This window comes from Helobdella robusta (genome assembly GCF_000326865.2).
Source record: "Helobdella robusta unplaced genomic scaffold HELROscaffold_39, whole genome shotgun sequence".
NCBI lineage: Eukaryota > Metazoa > Annelida > Clitellata > Rhynchobdellida > Glossiphoniidae > Helobdella > Helobdella robusta.
Genome location: NW_008704865.1, coordinates 797,126 through 815,940, shown reverse-complemented (window position 1 = coordinate 815,940; position 18,815 = coordinate 797,126). Strand labels below are relative to the sequence as shown.

General features: G+C 32.9%; 3 protein-coding genes across 3 annotated transcripts in view; 1 reads left to right on the top strand and 2 right to left on the bottom strand.

Moving 5' to 3' along the window:
- The window catches only part of HELRODRAFT_84138 (hypothetical protein), a gene marked incomplete at both ends in the record, with an annotated part of 1,707 nt that extends 510 nt beyond the window's left edge, over nucleotides 1-1,197 (top strand). Inside the window, 2 exons of the mRNA XM_009024004.1 lie at nucleotides 793-896; nucleotides 1,025-1,197. Of these exons, the coding sequence (XP_009022252.1) occupies nucleotides 793-896; nucleotides 1,025-1,197 (277 nt within the window). The remainder of the gene's footprint in view (nucleotides 1-792; nucleotides 897-1,024) is intronic.
- Nucleotides 1,198-3,062: 1,865 nt separating this feature from the next.
- HELRODRAFT_176731 (hypothetical protein) lies at nucleotides 3,063-15,244 on the bottom strand (the record flags this gene model as incomplete). The annotated part of the gene is made up of 25 exons (XM_009024081.1): nucleotides 3,063-3,500; nucleotides 3,675-4,134; nucleotides 4,267-4,592; nucleotides 4,705-4,854; nucleotides 5,160-5,329; nucleotides 5,501-5,899; nucleotides 6,066-6,781; nucleotides 7,319-7,450; nucleotides 7,831-7,994; nucleotides 8,151-8,300; nucleotides 8,734-8,831; nucleotides 9,068-9,402; nucleotides 9,572-9,690; nucleotides 9,855-9,977; nucleotides 10,164-10,304; nucleotides 10,508-10,609; nucleotides 10,729-10,815; nucleotides 11,818-11,877; nucleotides 12,151-12,238; nucleotides 12,560-12,777; nucleotides 13,187-13,610; nucleotides 13,819-14,030; nucleotides 14,591-14,759; nucleotides 14,989-15,092; nucleotides 15,233-15,244. 25 exons carry the CDS (start codon nucleotides 15,242-15,244, stop codon nucleotides 3,063-3,065), a joined length of 5,397 nt encoding a protein of 1,798 aa, XP_009022329.1.
- Nucleotides 15,245-16,403: 1,159 nt separating this feature from the next.
- HELRODRAFT_176730 (hypothetical protein) lies at nucleotides 16,404-18,815 on the bottom strand (the record flags this gene model as incomplete). Its single annotated transcript, XM_009024080.1, has 10 exons — nucleotides 16,404-16,454; nucleotides 16,542-16,692; nucleotides 17,051-17,177; nucleotides 17,259-17,448; nucleotides 17,627-17,698; nucleotides 17,797-17,892; nucleotides 17,965-18,033; nucleotides 18,194-18,304; nucleotides 18,579-18,720; nucleotides 18,808-18,815. 10 exons carry the CDS (start codon nucleotides 18,813-18,815, stop codon nucleotides 16,404-16,406), a joined length of 1,017 nt encoding a protein of 338 aa, XP_009022328.1.

The window sequence follows — 18,815 nt, the reverse complement described above, 5'->3', positions numbered from 1 at the left end:
GATCATCAAGAAAAGGCAAAAGTTTTTTTATTCTACGTAGATGAAAGTAAGAGCTTCTAGCAACACTATTAATCTGAGAAGAGAGAGACATAGTAGAATCAAAGATAAAACCTAGACTACGAAACTTATGAGAGACATCAAGAGTTTTAGAATCAGGTAAGATAATAGGAGGAATAGTAATTGAGTGTTTAGATTTATTAAAACAAATTAATTCAAACTTAGAAGGATTAAGTTTAAGACACAGAATCAGACCAAGCGATAATTGAAGAAAGACATAGAGATAAATTATGAAGAACACTATTGAGTTTAGATGGAGGAAAAGAAGTATAAATATAAGAATCATCAGCATATAGTTGACTAGAGAAAGAAAAGTTATTAATAATACAAGGTAGTTCAGAATATTAATATTAATCCATTGATTTGTTGAATTATTAGTCAATTAGTGTTGTGCTGATGTGTTGTGACTTTTAAATGGCTATTGCTATATTATATGTATGCTTGTAAAATTCAATGCTGAGTTGTATTTCATTTGTTTGTAGTACAATTATAATTCCTAGTAACAGTTAATTTAAAATTTCAATAGTATTTATTAATTAAATTAATTTAATATTTTAATTAATTGGTAATGATTAATAGTGTATGCAATTTTCCAATTCGATTTTGTATAGTATTGTTTTTAATATTTAAAATAGTTTGATAGTAATACAATAGTAAGTATAGTAACTACTACATACAATCAAATAAATAACTAAGTAGCACTCCCATTAAAATTATTTTTTGTAAATTTTCTAGAGCTCTACTAAAGGAGCCAGATGATGGAGAAATGGTATCAATTTGGATGGAGAATATGTTTATAAAATTTACTCATAACAAAGCTAAAGAATATCTAGAGAAAGGTAAATTAAATGAACAATGAATTGAATTAACTATAATTTTTCATTGTTGCAGTGTTTTAGTAATTCTATTTTATTTTCTAATAAAACAACTTTCAACTCACGTTAAATCTTTTAAATGAACTATTCAGAGATGAAAAATCTCAATGAGGAATATGAGAAGACGAGAACGTTACTGAAGGAGAAGGTGAAAGAGTTGCAGGATCTTGAAGGCAGTGGTGAATGGAAAGGCTTCAGGTTGAATCCACTTCCCGAAAAAGAATTGAAAAATGTTGTGTCCAATTCCAGCATATTTCATCCGTGAAGTCTTTAAAATCCTATGGTCCAACTCAACTCAAGATTTGAACAGAGATTTGTTTGAATCAAGAGTGAATCCATCCATGTTTAATGAAATACACTGCATGGTGAGAACAATTTTGATTGATTGACATGCAGTACTGAGCTGTTTTTGTAATGATAAATGGCTTATGCATGTAAGTATGTATGCATTAATCAAATGATGAGTTAATGTTTTGAACTGTTGATTTCATTGATTTGAAATTATTTTTTAAACGCCAAGTCATTGTGTTTGCAAAACTGATGCCATTGAGAACAGTACAAGTGCTATCTTTTTACAAAAAAGATCATAATCTGAAAGATCTTAGAATTTCAGATAAACCCTTCAAAGGCTGTTCCACAACAAACAGTTAGATGAAATTGTAAAGTAACTGCAAAATCTAGAAAATCATGAACAAAAAACTGGTCGCAAAAAATTAATTTATTAAAATCCAAAAACATGCGAGATGCACAATGTCAATTCAAACACACACAAGCTGGCACATGCACACATACACTGCATCAGAAAGTTCATATTTTTGTTTTAATATTTTTTGTTAACGAAATTCATTTTACATCAGCGAACAATGGACATCACAGCATTTCATCAACTGAATAGAAGAACATTGTGTGTACATGTTTTTTGGATATTATTAAGTGCATAATTTGTCAACAATTTGTAAACGCAACGTTCATGTATATTATATATATGTATATATGTTAGTTGCATATATACATAAATGTACATATATTGATAAAATGCACTCAAAATAAATATAAAAATCTGCTATAGTTTTGCTTATATATATATATATATATATATATATATATATATATATATATATATATATATAAACAAATAATTAAACACATATACAAATGTAGACATAAGTTATAATAATAATTAATAAGTTACATAAAATAGATTAATAATAAATCACTTAATGATGATAAATTAATCTGTTAAAAACTGCCATTAAGTCATCAAACAATTTGAAAACAACAACAATGCTAATGCACCACTATATTTTAGTTAGGTTACATTTATATATATATATATATATATATATATATATATATATATATATATATATGAACGTATATACGCTTATATATATAATAGTATAACAATATAACATAAGGGTAATTCATTTAAATACACTTTATATTTAAAGATTTGCATTAACTTAGCACGCTATGTATGATATCTAGCGTACCCGAATTCATTACATTACATTTCAAAATTAAAGCAAAACCTTTAGTGCTAAGTTTGTGTCGTTGTAAATAGCAATAACGATTGTAACAATATAAGTTAAGTGTCTGATGAAATTTGAAAAAAATCAAACTGAGCGAATATTATTAAGTATGATAATATTAATAAATAAATAAATAGATAAACGTGTATACAGTACGTGATAGCAGTGGTGACCATGGATTAGGAGATGGTTGTACTATCAATATAGATGGTGATATTCAGTACTGATGCTGCCTTGCTATTTCTCACCTGCAATAGTAGTGGTATTGCTAAAGTTTATTAATAATAAAAAGCTTTTTCAACAGTATACACCAATCATTTTGTGACCAATAATTCTTTATAAAGGCAGTCAGAATTACGTAGCGCACTATATTTTTATTAAAAAAAAAATAATTTTTAAAAATATAAAAATTTAAACTGATAGCATCAAATTTTTTTTACATTAAATGAGGAAAACTGAAAGAGAAAAAAAAATGTATACTTACACAACTCGCCTTGGAACGGAATACATATACATCCCTAAGCACACATCTTCAGGCATACTAATTAGATATACAAGATCAAACACACAGACATAAACACACAGTGCTGTACAATAATCAGGAGGATGAAGATGATGACGTTGATACTGGCGGTTCTTCGGATTTTGAATGTTTGGGCGTTAGTAGATATTTGTAATAAGGTCTGTACGGTGTCAATGAGTTATCATCACCTGTATCACCAGCATCAATGTTGCCCTCAAATCGAATGTCATTTATGACATGTAGTTGTGTTTCCGATGTTGCAGTCAAGTTGTTGTCATTCACTTTGTGTGTTATTAGCAGATGAGAATTCATGACAACTCTTTTAATTTTACGTTGTTCAGTTTGTCCACCGTCATCTTGTTTACATAAAAATGGCAAATCGGTGGACATATTGGATCCTTCAAACCACTGATTACACGTCGCCATCTGATCCTCTGTAATGTTTTTGCTGGTCCATTTGTACAGCCACTCATTAAAACGTTTCAGTCTGCGGAGCGTTGTTTTGCGGTGACTCTGGATAAAATGAAATATAATTGATATATATACACACACACACACACACACACATATATATATATATATATATATATATATATATATAATGAAGCAGGTCATACAATACAACACAACACATTATTTGACCTCCAAACAAAGAAGAAACAACTGATAAAACAATGACCAACGAACTTTTTGAGCTTTAGACAAAGCATTAGCCTTGAATACAAATATCTTTGTGCAGCCTAATTCCATCATCAACCGACTCCCGGTTTCAGATGAGAATGAAGAATCAGAGTTGCCACATTCAGAGGCATTGTTGAATTTGTTCATCAGATAACTTTTGTCTACTTGTGAATTAACAAAAGGGTGCCTGGCGTTATCTTCATCAGCCATTCCTTCGTTGCCAGCACTCTGGTCACTGATGTTGTTGTCGTCGTACTCGCCACTTTTGTTGATGTTACTATCATCAAGATTGTCGGGCATGTTTAGTTGTTCCTTTCTTCGAACAAAGTCCCGACCAGCATAATCTAACAAACTGACGACGTGAGCTAGACGGGCGTCTACATTTTTTGGATCAACATACTCGGGAGGATTGTTCATTTGGATATCTTTCCTATGCCGGAATTTTCTCAGGAAATCAGGAAACTTGCTACAAATGTACAATAACGTTAATTAGCAAAAGAAAATTTATTATCAAATCATTAAAATTTCTAACTCATTCAAAGAATAGAAACATTAGTTGGTTAGTATAATATAATAAATAAACAGGCGGTCAACTAACAAAACGTGGCTACGTCGCAAATGCAATTCATAGTGCACTTGATCACTGGATCCTCTATCGTCGGATGCTACTGTATCATTCCTTCCATAGTCACCAACATCCATGGCATCAGTTTCATCCACTGGATTGTTAGACACCGAATTCCAAGTCAGCCCATCTCTTTGTAACGGTAACGACGAAGTTGTTGATTGCTTAGGTAGGTTTCCATCCTGGCCTTCATTTAGCTGTGGTTGTTGTTGATGGTGATGCTCCAACGAGGTCTCCAGATCACTGACAGTCTGTGCCTCTGGAAGTATGCTGATCTTCACATCAGCAGATGATTCTCCCTGACGTTTCAGTAATAAAACGATTATGATCGGTCATTTACACGTGAATACAAGTGAATAAATGATCAAGGAAGATAATAATTAATAATATCTGTATAGACACTACACAAACCTTGACAATTACAAATTGGTAGCAAGTCTTCTCAGAGAGCAGACTCTGGCACTTGGTTCTGTATTCATCGACATCAACATGCCGTTGCAGGTAACTTTCGTAAGCCTCCAGCAATAATTGGCTCTCATCCTTGTTAGACGCGTGTTGTAACTGCATTCACAATATTATGCAGTTGAAAATGTACATTATTCACAACTAGTTTATCAATTTTTTTTGGTAGAATGCTACATCATAATTATTATGCATATAACAAAGAAAGATTGATTTTGTGAAATAAAAAAATTCTGAATTAAATTACGTTTTACAGAAATTAAATATTGAAATTATAAATATAATGAATTAATGAATAAATATAAATAATAGAAATTAAACATTAAAATTAAAACCAGAAGCAAGCACAAAAAACAAGTGACTCAAAATTTAGAGCCAGATGTACATAAAAAATAAACATTAACCTGTCTGACGGCATTCTGTACGACTTTATCGAGAGTGAAAACATGGTAGCAGTTGACTCCAAACATCTCCCTCAACTGATCCTCGTACGAGCCGACATCCAAACTGCCACTCATTAAATTCTTCACCATGTCAAGAGCAGTCGAGTAGAAGGAACTTGGATCCAACGATTCTGTTACAGTAATGATTGAAGCACAAATAAAGCATCAGTTTAAAACAATCAACTCAAATTTTATTGAATAATGTTAATATAATTTTGCAATGTAAAAACCGGAAAAAATGAAATATAGCTATGGAAAAAAGTTAAAAGAAAGAAATAATAGCGAAGAGATGACATACATACCGGGGCATTTGGCCTGTACGGCTCTGAGAGTCATGACATCACGTAGAAGTTTGTTCTTTTCCTCCTCCATCGAAAGTTCCTCAGACCTCTTCTTCAATATCAACAACCTCTCACAAATCAGCAACATTAACCTCAGCAGCACGTACCAGTTCTCGTTGCAGTAAAATATCGTGGTCTGTGATGACGAGCAGGATGATGATGATGATGATGAATTCAGTTGCAATGCTGGCGATGATGGTGGATGCTGCAGAGGTGTCGATGCGGCTGTCTGTTGTGCTTTACTTTTTGCCTTAAACGCCACTGATTTGACACTACCTAAATTGTTGGTCTTGTTGCTTGTTACTTCATCATAAGGTGGCTCCTTCTTAAAATCAAGACTAGCTGCATCAATCCTTTGAACTGAAGTTGATGAAAATAATCTTTAAAATACAATAACTTAACAATTCATCTACATAACATCGTGACGCTGATGCAATATATAAAACAACAATAATAAAATGTATCTAGATCTAAAGAATTGAAGCTATAAAATCAAAATCATTTTCAAACAGAAAAAGCAGCATACTAAATTCAACACTGCCATCCTCTTCATATTCCTTCTTTACTTTTACATCACCCTCCACATTCTGCGCATCGCTAAAAGACGATGATGACGTCATAAAAACGTACTGAAAGTCAGCAATTAAAACGGCGGGCAGGAAATTGGATAAGATGCGCTTCATTTTATCTCTCTCCTCTGATTGAATGCCTGACTGTCGAGTGATGTTGCTAATGATTAGTGAGACAGCATCATGGTAAACATTGTAATCTTGTAAGGAGAGGTTCATGTAATCATCAGTGAAGTGGCTGTAGCCCCTGTCATTGCTTGTATTGTTGTTTGCACTGGTGCTAGCGTGAGATGTGTTGCTTTTGTTGCAGATTTTGTTGCTTTCATTAGGCTGATTCTTTTCTTGGTTTTTCACGTTTGCTTTATTGCTGTTGTTGTCATTGCTTTTAGTGGATGATAGTTTTCTCTTCTTGGCAGGTGTGACTTCAAACTCGCCATCATCTTCATTATCATATTTCTTTTTGCTACTTAACACATTATTATTATTACTATTATTAGTAGTAATAGCAGTATTAGAAGAAGCAGTTTTAGTGGCCTGGGAAGTTTTAATGATGTTTTCAAGTTCCTTGACCAAACTCTTGGACCTGATGTACTTGGAATCCACCTGTTTGAACCTCTGCCCTTCAAAGTCCAGAGATTTCAAGTAGAACTTGTCCATCTGCTCACTCCAGAATCTGAATTAACGAATGAATGAAGAAAACGTCAACAAAATAAATAGATTGTATCCAAATGCCTTATTTGTCTAGGTTGTCAAAATTATTTTCGAGAAATGTTTTTAAAATGTTTTATCAAATATTCAGTATTTACCATGTCCAAAAAGTTTCTCAATTTCAATAAGCACCATTATGCTTCAAGTTTTTGCTTTAATATATTTCTTTGTTATCAGTTAGCAAATAGTTCCTTAGTTTTAGTCATAATTGAATGAAGCAAATGTTATGCCCTTCCCAAATGTATAAGAAAAAAATCAAACATTAAAGCCGTTTCTAATAGATTGCTGTTTACAAATCTTAATGCAAAGCAACGCAAACGTGCGAGTAAACGAATGAATTCATATGCTAAATTCCACCATAAACTGACAACAAATTTTTGTAAAGCCAGACTATTTTAAAATGTAATTTTATAGCAAAGACAAGATAGACATTTCACACTTATATACAGCTAAAAAAATGAACCAATCATAATTAGAAATAGGTAGGTAAGTAGGTAAGTACCTCTCAAAACTCTTCTTGGATTCCTTCCACTCGACATCCTTGCTCCTGAGACTCTTGATGATGATCGGAACAGTGACGAGGGGAGATTTCCTCAGGCCCTCAATCAACGTCAACCCCTTGTCACCATAAACCCTGCGCGTTGCCATTTATATACAAGTTAACAAGGTTGCGTAGGGCTGGAACAGAATGAAACGTGTGTATATATGAAAATATTTTCATCAGAACTGTTGATTAGTGACTGAAAGTGCATTTGTAATGAAAAACTTTCACCAACAATTCGTTCTATACATCAACATGCAAAGAAAGAATAAAAAAATTAACAAAGAGATGTACAAAGAGAACAGAGATAAAGATGGAGAGATGAGTGTAAGCATAGACAGACATGATCAAATTGATAAAAAAACAAACATATAGATGGATGGATAGATGGAGAGAGAAAGAGAGAGAGAGAAAGAGATAGAGAGATGGATAGATAGAGAAAATGGATATGTGAGATATGAAAAACACGAAACCTTTTGAGAGCAATTTCGATATTGAGTTCAGATATTCCAATGGCTGCAGAGAGGTCATTGATCTGGAACCTTCCAAGGTCATCCGAGGTCATGCTCCTCATGCGACGCGCCAGTGACTCTAAACCCAGCAGGACGCTCATGTTCAAGTTCATCACCATGTCCAGCTGATTGGTTAATAAGATGGATGGACTGATTGAATGTGATTGGTTGATCAAATGAATGATTGACATGATATATGATTAATCATATGACTGGTTAATCTAATATTTATTTTAAAGAATGATGACCAATAAATGAAAAGTTCATCTAGACTCACTCACCTCATATCTCTCATCTTCACACTGGAAGACGTGATCTTCTAATGGGTTTCTTCTGCAGGAAACATCATCGTCGTCGTCATCATTACTTGCACGATCATTTTCCTCATCCCCGCCGGAGACAGGAAACAATACATAGGTGCTGTTTAAAACCTGTTTAAAAAAGGATTAAAGAAATGACATGGATCACTGACCATCTTCAACCTACATCACTAGCATCATCATAAAAGTCGCATCTTATAGCAGCATCCAATTACCATCAACTCTTAATCAACCAATCCTCATCGTAACTGAAATCATTGGCCGGCTCAGAGAGCAGAAAAGCCATGTTAGGGTTATACATATCGCACATGGACCTAGTTCGAAACTGAAAAGATTGTCACATCTGTTGCATATGGGTGTGTACATGCACATATGTGTATGCTACAGCCTTTGTGGCAAAAAGTTGAAACTTAATAGTGTGTGTGTGTGGGTGTGTGCGCGCGCATATATATGCATATAATCTATCGTGATCATCATCAGTATACTCCATCATCATCATCTATATCACAATCATAATCATCACTATTGCAATCAACATCATCACCTCTTCCTCCAGTTCAGTTTGTCCACTGCATGTTTCCTGTATGTAATTCTTTGGAAGTTCTCTGTAATGCTTGCCATACTGCTTGCATGTTGACAAATCTGTAGACGTCATCATCATCATTGTTGTTGTTGAAGTGTGGTGATGTTGTGCTGATAACAAATATAATAATATAATATAATAGCTTTTAAAAAAATTCAACAAAATTTTCAAAATGAAATAAGTTATGAGAAAAAAGCTGAACTTATTAGCTTTTGCATTAAACTTGTTAAGAGTAAATTATAATAAATAAATAAATAATTAATTAATTAATTATTATAATAAATTAATAACTTACCAATGTGTGCATGCTTGTCAAACTTCACTATTTTCTCCTTACTACTGCCACCACCTCCTTCAAGTGCACAGCTTCTCCGGTCTGCAACACTCATGCTTCCTCCAGACATCAACTTATTTGAGTCAAAGTCGACGACCAACAATGACGACGAAGACGATGAAGATGGTGGATGATGATGATGATGATGTTGTAACTGGTGGTGATGCTGCTGTTGGTGATGGAGAGATGACGTCTGATGCATTTTGTTGCTCTTGGTGATGCTGCTTTTGTTATCACCGTTGCCGTCAAAATAAGACTTGTAATTTTCAAAGTATGATTTCAGACCAGGCAGTTTACTGTAATAACAATGAGGAGTTTCAACATCATTATACATGTTACCAAACTAAAATTTTCAACGTATCATTTGCATTTCTGCAGTAGAGATCTAGCATTATCTTTACAATAAAACGCTGTAAATGAATTTCAAAAAATTAAATTTCAAAATAACACATAACATCAACTGACTCCACCAAAGGATCGACAGATTTGTTAAATTCAGCAAAGTTGATGGCCTTCTTCATCAGTAGATTGATGTACCTGAGAACCTCTCTGTACAAGGGTTCCTTTATTGACTGCTTGTTCAACTGTCATTATTTAATAAAAAAAATTAATAATTTAGACATTGAACTAAATTCACTTGAACAGAAATCAAAATATACTGTGTTGACTTTCGCACTACTTTTCAATAGTTGGAATGGTAATTTAATTTAAATTGTTAAAAGAGTTGAAGTGAATGAAGTCATCTTACATATTTGATGAGTTCCGGATCAAAGAAATTATAATCTGAATTGTTGATGCTCTCACTGTTATTGTTTGCCAGTGAATTGTTGCTGATGTTGTTGCAAACGTTTCTCTGATTCAGCTTCTGCTTCTGTTGTAGAGAATTATTTTACATTATACAAAATAAAACAACAATCAACTAATATAATGTAGCATGCTTCATCCAATGTTCCAATCAAATAACATGCACCAATCAACCAATCCAGAAAAAAATGTAAAAAATCAATCAACCAACAAGCATTCAGTCAAACGAAAAATTAAGTGAATGCCAACCAACCTTAGTGGCAGGCATGAATGAGGAGGGTGACGACGAAGATGACCAGGACATCTTGCCCCTGCCTGGACTGTGAATGTTGTTCTTCATCGAATGCTGCTGCTGTTGTGGGTTCATTTCCTGTTTCACACTTTGGTGACGTGTCTGATGATGCTGTTGTTGATGATGTTGGTGGTGGTCCATCCTGCTGCTCTGCGATGATGGGTCCTGGGATCCAAACTGCCAAGTAGCAAGATGGTCTCATCATTTTCATCATTATCATCACTATTGTAATTATCATCATTTGCCATCACTTATCATCGTTAACTAATTTTTTGACAAGTTAAAAGTAATAGAAAAAAACAAACAAGACCCACTCCTCTCATGAGGTCATTGCCCCCATTGGCATCGGGTAGAAACTGCCTAAATTCACGTAGCAACTCTGGCTGATCATGAAACAACTTTGACACCTGGTGAATTGAGAAATAATAATCGTTTGTAATTTCATCTACTACGAAATCATGAAACGCAATTAAGCAATTTCTCTATTTTGTTATTAAAAATAAAACCTAATGAAATGTAAACTAACTACTAGGGATGCACCGGAGTTCGGCCCCGGCCCCGGCCCAAATCCGACTTTTTTTGCTTTTTGAGATTTAGGGCCGGATTTAAGCGTCTATCAACATTTAAAAATTTTATAAATAGAAAAAAAAATTTTATTGAATTCATTTAACTTTATGTCAATAAGTTAAAGGCTAAGTATACATGACAAATAATAACAACATCACTAATTGTGAGATGAGCTGGACAATTTTCTTTATGCTATAACATGGGTTATGCATAAATTATAAGCTGATCTTTGTGTAAAAGAACTTGTGCAAGTGTATATGCTATATAATTGTACATGACGGATCATATAGCTACACAATATATATACAAATAACTACATAAGCGCATAATTTAAGGACATCTTATGTTAAAGGTTAGGCTAGGCATACATGACACATAATAACAACATCACTAATTGTGAAGTGAGCTGGACATTTTTCTATCATTGACTTAATTGTGTATTGGTAGCTCAACTATTAATAAGTATGGAAGATATACGCGCTCGCATCAGTACATGACACATAACAATATCATCTTTTATTGGTATGCACATTTCTTTGTGCCATAAGTTTTATGCATAAATTATTGACTGAGTACTTTTAATCTGTATAACATGGTCAAGCAGCGTGCGCGCTAGGAAAGTTCACGTGTGAATTTCGTGTTTATTAGCTCTGTGTACATTATAATGATGTTATCGTGCGTTTAGTTATAAGGCGTGCACATGAATTTCGTGTTTCATATAAATGAAATAATGTGCGCTTATACATATATAAGTGTAACTAGAACGTATTTGGCGTATCACACAGCTTATTCATATATTTGAAATAATTAACCATTTGCTCGGTGTTAGTTTTTGATGATCAACATGTAGATAACCGTAAATGTGAGTATTTTTTCTAACGTATGTAAAATGATAACTAAAATCCGGTCCCGGCCGGTTTTTGAATTTTAAATCCGGCCTAGTCAGGCCCCGGCCGGATTTGAAAAACCTAAATCCGGTGAATCCCTACTAACTACAATAAAAATATTAACAACAACAACAACAACAACAATGATTAATGATATTGACCTGCTCGTAAACTTCAGCTTCTGACACTGGTGATCGGTTGCTCGGTTGGCGATATACCTGCTGTTGTTACGTTTTTATTGTCTTGTTGATATGTTGTTGTTATGATATATATATATATATATATATATATATATATATATATATATATATATATATGCTGTTTATACCAAACACGATTTCTGACAATCCATTATGATAATTAAAATGCAGATATGATAAACAACTAGAGAGATATATAAGCGAAATGAAAAGTAGCAATCGGACGAACGCAAATAGAACAGAAAATGCAATATGAAATAATAATATAGCAATCAACAGCAAAGAAAAACTGACTTCTTTTGAATACTTCTGCTCCTCTTGATAATTGTGAAGGATGTCCAGAAACTTTTTGTATATCTCCGGCCTGCCTTGGTAAACAACTCTAAAAAAGTCACAATTCAATTGTCATTATCAACAAGGCCTTCACCATCACCATCATCTCCACAATCATCATTATATTATTATTATAATTAAATATACTTCCTAGTAGTCGTTGTTCGAGGGGAGGATAATTCACATGACATGGCTCATGCTCACATTAGTCATTTTGTTATTAATCATTCTAGTACGTTAACAACCAATAACAAAGAGTTCAACTTAAATAATAAAGTTTTAACACATCCTATGGGAAATATTTTAAACTCATTAAACTAAATTCACTAGCAATTAAGTTAAATATGCTAAAAAAATATCCAGTATTAACGTCACCTTGATCTTATTCACATAATTAATGGCGTGGTTAAATTCAACTGGTTGGCCTTGACTGTTGCTAGGGACGTTATTACTGTTGGTGGTGGCGTTGTTGGTGACGTTGTTACTAGTGCTGAACGAGTTAATGGATGCCTGGCTCATGTTCTCAAAATTGGTGCTGCTACTACTACTGTTGTTATTGTTGTTCATCAATTGCTGCTGTTTTGACACCTGCACAGGTCAAATATAAATTAAAAAAACGTGATTCCTTGTGCAACAAAAAAAAAATCAAAAAGGTAATTTATTATTATTGTTGTTGTTTGTTGTATAATGATGACTGCTTCATTGCAAATTCCATTTGAGATAATCTAAATGTCAGAAGACAAAACAAAAAACAATCCAAAAACAGATCCAACAACCACAGCAGAAATATCAGAAACCATGAAAATCATCATTCACAACAGCGATGTCACCAACAACAAAAAAGAAAGCAACAAGAAACAGCAGCAAGAACATTCGATGAACTACTGACGGGTAGGAAAGGCTGCTGGTAGTGTTGATGGGAAGTAGAAGAAGAGGGAGAAGGAGGAAGAGGAGGATGGTGATGATGAGGAGGAAGATGAGAGTTATAAAGAGGTACATCTCCGACGCCAGTCTTTGCACCTTTACTCCCACCAGCAGTAACAGGAACAGTAGCTGCATGTCCTCCGCCAACTAAAGCCCCACCAACGTGATTGTTGGTACTTCCCACACTTCCACCACGAATGCCAGCACCACCATTGTTCCCCGCCGAACTTACACGATCATTTCCAGGGAGTACAGTTCCGGTGTTAGCAGCAGCTCCAGCAGTACCAATTATGTTGTTGGTGGCAGCAGTTGTGGTATAGTTGCCTAACGAGCTGAGTGAGACGACCTGCTGACCTGGTTGGTGGACGTTGATAGTTTCATTGTTCTGCACCTCAATACTGTATCCTTGAGGAAGAAAGGTGTTGAAGCCCACGATCAACTCGTTGTGGCCCTGGAATAGGATGGACACTCGACTGATCACTCCTGGCGTATCTATGCTGTATTAGAAAGAAAAGTAATTTAACATTAGAACTATTGATAAAATTTTTAAACAATTTTTAGCCACTGTGTGAAAAGAATAATGTGTTAAAGTTTTTTGACCCTCATGAAAAAATAAATAAATAAGTACATCTTCACGTCAAAAAACTGAATTAATTAATAAATGGAATGGCAGAAAAACCAATCAAAACATAAAATAGGACCAACTTTTGAGATTTGAAGTCCTTCATAATGTCAAGGAAATCATTGTAGACCTGAGGCCGGTGACCAAACTTCAACTTGACCTGGTCCAAGTAGGTCAGTGCATCTTCTACTTTCAACTTCTGCTGCAGTTGAGTGTTTATGTGTTGTTGCTGTTGTTGCGGTTGTTGCTGCTGAGGTGGCTGCTGTGGCTGTGGTTGATGCAAGATGGCTGGCTGCTGAATTGTGATCGATGGTTTACATTATTGCTGATGATGACAGTTAAAATTGATCAACTTACATCTGATGCTGATCAGCTTTGAATAAATTTGATTGCTTGTTGTATAAACATAAAATACTATATACATGCATACACAAATTTATTTTAACTTTTAAAAACAATGTTGTGTGCTTCATCAGTATATGCAATAATTTCTGACTCCATGATTTAGAATTTCAAAAATAATCAACAATATAGAATAATTTATCACAAACCACGACTAATGCCAATCCAGTATTGCAGAAGTAAAATTTAAACTTATTGCACGATAATATTTTTATATGAATACCAACAAAAAAATTCCATAAAATGAAAAACTATTTTGATTGCTAGCCTAGAAAAATTCAAGACAAAAAATTAACCAAAAAAAGCTAGGAGTATTGCACAAAATTTGATCATTTGCGGGATCAGCAGATTTCAAATTAGAAAACAACAGAAAAATAAAAATTGTTTCAACATGTTGATACATCAAATGTTATAAGCATCTATATGAAACTTTAAAATAAAATAACAACTAACATCAATTGTGGAAGATGAGTTGTTATTTTGAGATGAGGAGTTCCATGTTGACATCTGGTTGGGTTGATAAATGGATGCAGATGTTGTTATCAGAGATGACATTGGCTGAAGGTGAAGGTTGCTAGATGGTGTGCCTCCCACTAAATGCAATGCATTTGGGCCCTGGTACCTATACGATTTGAATAATAAATTATACTCAGTGGTTTAACTCATAGCTGCAAAATGGTTGATACATAAATAATTAACAACAAGTCAATCTAACACTGCAGAAAAATAGACACAAGAAAATAAATCAAAAAATAATTTCTTAGAAATATCGCTTAAACGACGAGATAATAACAAAAAATTAGATAAAATTACAAAAAAATCAAAATTAATTCAAATTTAAAAACAAAAACCTGATTAAGTTGTAGGGATTCAACGAAGAACTTTGTGCATTACTCGTCTGGACATAAACCTTCTGAAGGAGAGGCTGACTCAGATTCGAACTAAATGATTTATCCTATTTATTAAAAACAGAAAGCAAATTATGATAAATTAATTTATAAATTAATAATAAAAATAAAATGGTAAATTTTTCATCAAATTTTTAAATTACATTATAGATTAATTATAAAAAAATAGTAAATGATTCCAAGTTACCTGATTTTGCATTATTAAAATTCAGATGTGATGAAGCAAACCCTCATAATCTAATTAATTAATTAATAAAAGCACCATGAACCTGCAAAAAAATTTACGGACACTAATTAAAAATCATTATTTATTCAGAAAAATAAGTTTTAAAAAAAACTAAAAAAGCAGCTAACGTTAAACTTAAAACCAAGATCATCCAATTAGTAACAATAATATAACTCAAACACTAACAAAATGTAACACAGCAAATATGTATTAAAGGATGCCTATACTAATTATTTATATAATTACATTTATACATCCACTTATTTATATAGTACTATACTCCTACTATAGTACACCTATATATACACTAAGATTACATTACGATTACAATTACACTACTATTATAAATTATATGAATATATATAACAAAAATACTTAATGGCTCACACAAGCCATAGGACAGGAGGCAATGGAAGTTTATCATAAGGAGTAAAAAAATTTTCACTGAACCACCATTAAGTTATCAAAACTAACGTCAATCAACTTTTTCTCAGAAAATTCATAAAATTGAACTCAAAAATAAACTGATTTAATTCAAAAATCATAGCAACCAGACAGCGTAAATCGCTGTTTATATACCAGCAATAATAAAATACGACACAGATCTCTCCGATAATCGAAATTTAAATGAACTTTTGTGCTAACTGATCTTACGACATATTTGATCACATTTATTCATCCAAATTATAGATTTAAATGCCAATAAAAAAGAAACTTACCATTTCAATCCTCAATCAAACAAATCAAGCTCAAGAATAAAAATAGGTAAAAAGATACTAGATATGTCTTGACCTAGTTTGAGATAAAAATTTAAAATTAAAATACTATGTAAAATATACTGTACGAAAACCGACACGTATACCATTTTTAGTAGGAACAACATTAGAAATATAAACTATTTATTTAAAGGTGAAACACCAATTTGCGAAATAAACTAAAAACAGTTTCTAAAAACGAACGAGCCATTAGACACTACACAAGTTTATACATAAAACACACGAATCATACACATGCATACGGTATACCACGCAAACAGTTATATACACGACCCGTATATATACGCGTAATAATAATGTAATAAACTCATTACAATAATATATATAATAAATTCAAATTCAAATTTATCCCTAAGTTAACAATCGAGGTTCATGCACATGTCATTAATCGTCAAAGACTTCTGGATCTGTGGAAATAAAGTAGAAGAATGGATAACTTGATTTTAGTAGAGCAGTTGTAGAGATTTAGTTAAATAAAGAGAAAAATGAGTTACCTCCATAAACGTGTCAACCATAAACTGTTCATCTTGAGGACCATCAATGTGCAATAGAACTAATTTAGGCTTTAATAGCAAGTTTGATTTCTTCTGTATCAGTTTATCGAATGTTTTGGCATTGCCCGCACGTGAAAACTCCTGCACTAAACTGCAAGGAATTATGAATCGTAATTTAAAGAATTATAAAAACATGAAAATGTTCTTGCAATGAGAAATCATTTATTGGGCAAAGCCTCTCTGTGTCAAACCAGGAATTTTCAATATTTAAACTAGGGTATCTAAACTTTTAATAACAGTTTGGAAATCTTCAGCAAATATAAAGAGCTTAATGCCTAATCATTGTTGTTACAACTTTTACTAAATATTTCAAGAATAGCTCATGATACAAAGTAAATACAAATGGCTGGCTCTCAAATATTACAAATAAATCGCTGTCACAAATCGTGTATGAACAAAGCATTGTAGAACAATCGGAAAAATATTCAACGGTAAACTTGAACATTTACCCATCTGAAATGTCATACAACTTTTTCAGATGATCCCTCAGATAAACAAGCAGCAGGCAGCCCTGGATTTGATGCACTTGATGTCTTAGTCTGTTTGCCTCGGTTTCGGGCAAAGATTTTACAAAAGCTAGAAATCATCAATGAAAAAGTTGTACATACATAATGAAGACACATTGGTTTAAAACTTCGTAAGTTAATTTATTCTAACTTGAGCAATTTTCTTTTATGAGCTTCATTTCACACTCATTGTCGTCTTCACCATCATCTTGGTTATTTATGTTCATACTTTTAATTTTCTTTTTTGTGTTATTCTGTTTAATTTTGCGACTTTTATCGTTCTTCTTGCTAACAAGGATGTCATTTGGCGGATTATTTGAAAAATTTCTGTTCTTCGTTATCTGAATTAAGTTCACCGAAACAATGCCCAAGCAAGTAAAATGAAAACAATAATGAAAAAGTTTATTTATACGAAAATTTTAAAAAAAGAAGAAAATAGCATGCCTCAAAAAATGATTTTAAGAAACGCATTCCCGTTTGTGATAAAATAAGGTCAATGCGGTTTATAATGAATAAAACTTCCTCCAATCGCTGATAAGCAAATGAGGCCATGTTGTCTGCTATGAATAACAATTCCTTGATTTCTACTCCCTGCTAAAGTATAAATTTCAATTATAGTTCATTTTTAAAATTTAAATATAAAAGATTAATCTACGTAGAGTTATATAGCAACACAGCAAGCATTGCACCTGAATATTTTCTGCTGCTTTTGTTGTGTGATGGTAGGAGCCATCAAACAATTTCAACGCTGATAAAAAGAAACTATGCCTCTGGTTAATATTTGACTGGATAAACGAAAAAGGAATTTTAAACTTTGATTCAATCAAATGGTCTTTTGATTCCAGGTGACCTCTTACTGTTTCTTCTGCTTTTGAAGTGTTGTGGTGCATGTTGTAAGAGAGTCGTAATCCCATTAACATGGATGCCTGGTCGTCAATAAGTTAAGTAAGCTTTAGCTTTAAGAATGATCACATTTGTTATGTCGATATTCAAATTGCAAAATCATAATAACTAAACATTAGTTTGAACAAAAGCTTAAAAAATAATAAACAAAATATTGAATAGTTTTAGATAACCATAACTAACCTGCACAAATTGAGGATATCTCTTATGCAGATGCAAAAGCCATTTATAAGCTTTGCTGGATGTGTTGGCGTCATCAACTGACGTACATGAAGATAACAAGTAAGGTAGACACTAAAGTACAAAATGAAACATCATTTTCATTATCAACGTTACATGACTGTCATATTATGTGCCAGTGAATTATCATCACATTCATTAGCTTTACATAAGCATGTTGTGAGATAATTTTGTTTTATAATTTCGTCATATTGTTCTTTGATTGAAAAAGTAAAAAATCTTATACTAAATGATCATCCGCCTCATCATCACTATCATAATAAAAAGGATGATGATAATAATAATAATCATCATCATTTAATAATAATAATATAAAAGTGAATGCAACCAAAGCAGGATGCGTGAGTCCCAGATGTAGAGTACTGATGATGATGTCCAGTGAAAGAGTCCTAACAATGGAACTCCTATCGGTGAAACAATTCAGCAGAGGTTTCAAAAAGAGCTGAGCCATCTGACTCGATGCTGTTGAGCTTCAAAATGAAAGTGAGAATGAAAAATATTTTAAAAATAATTTACAAGGAAGTTATTTAGATTAATAAATTATAAAATGAACTGACTCTGCCAT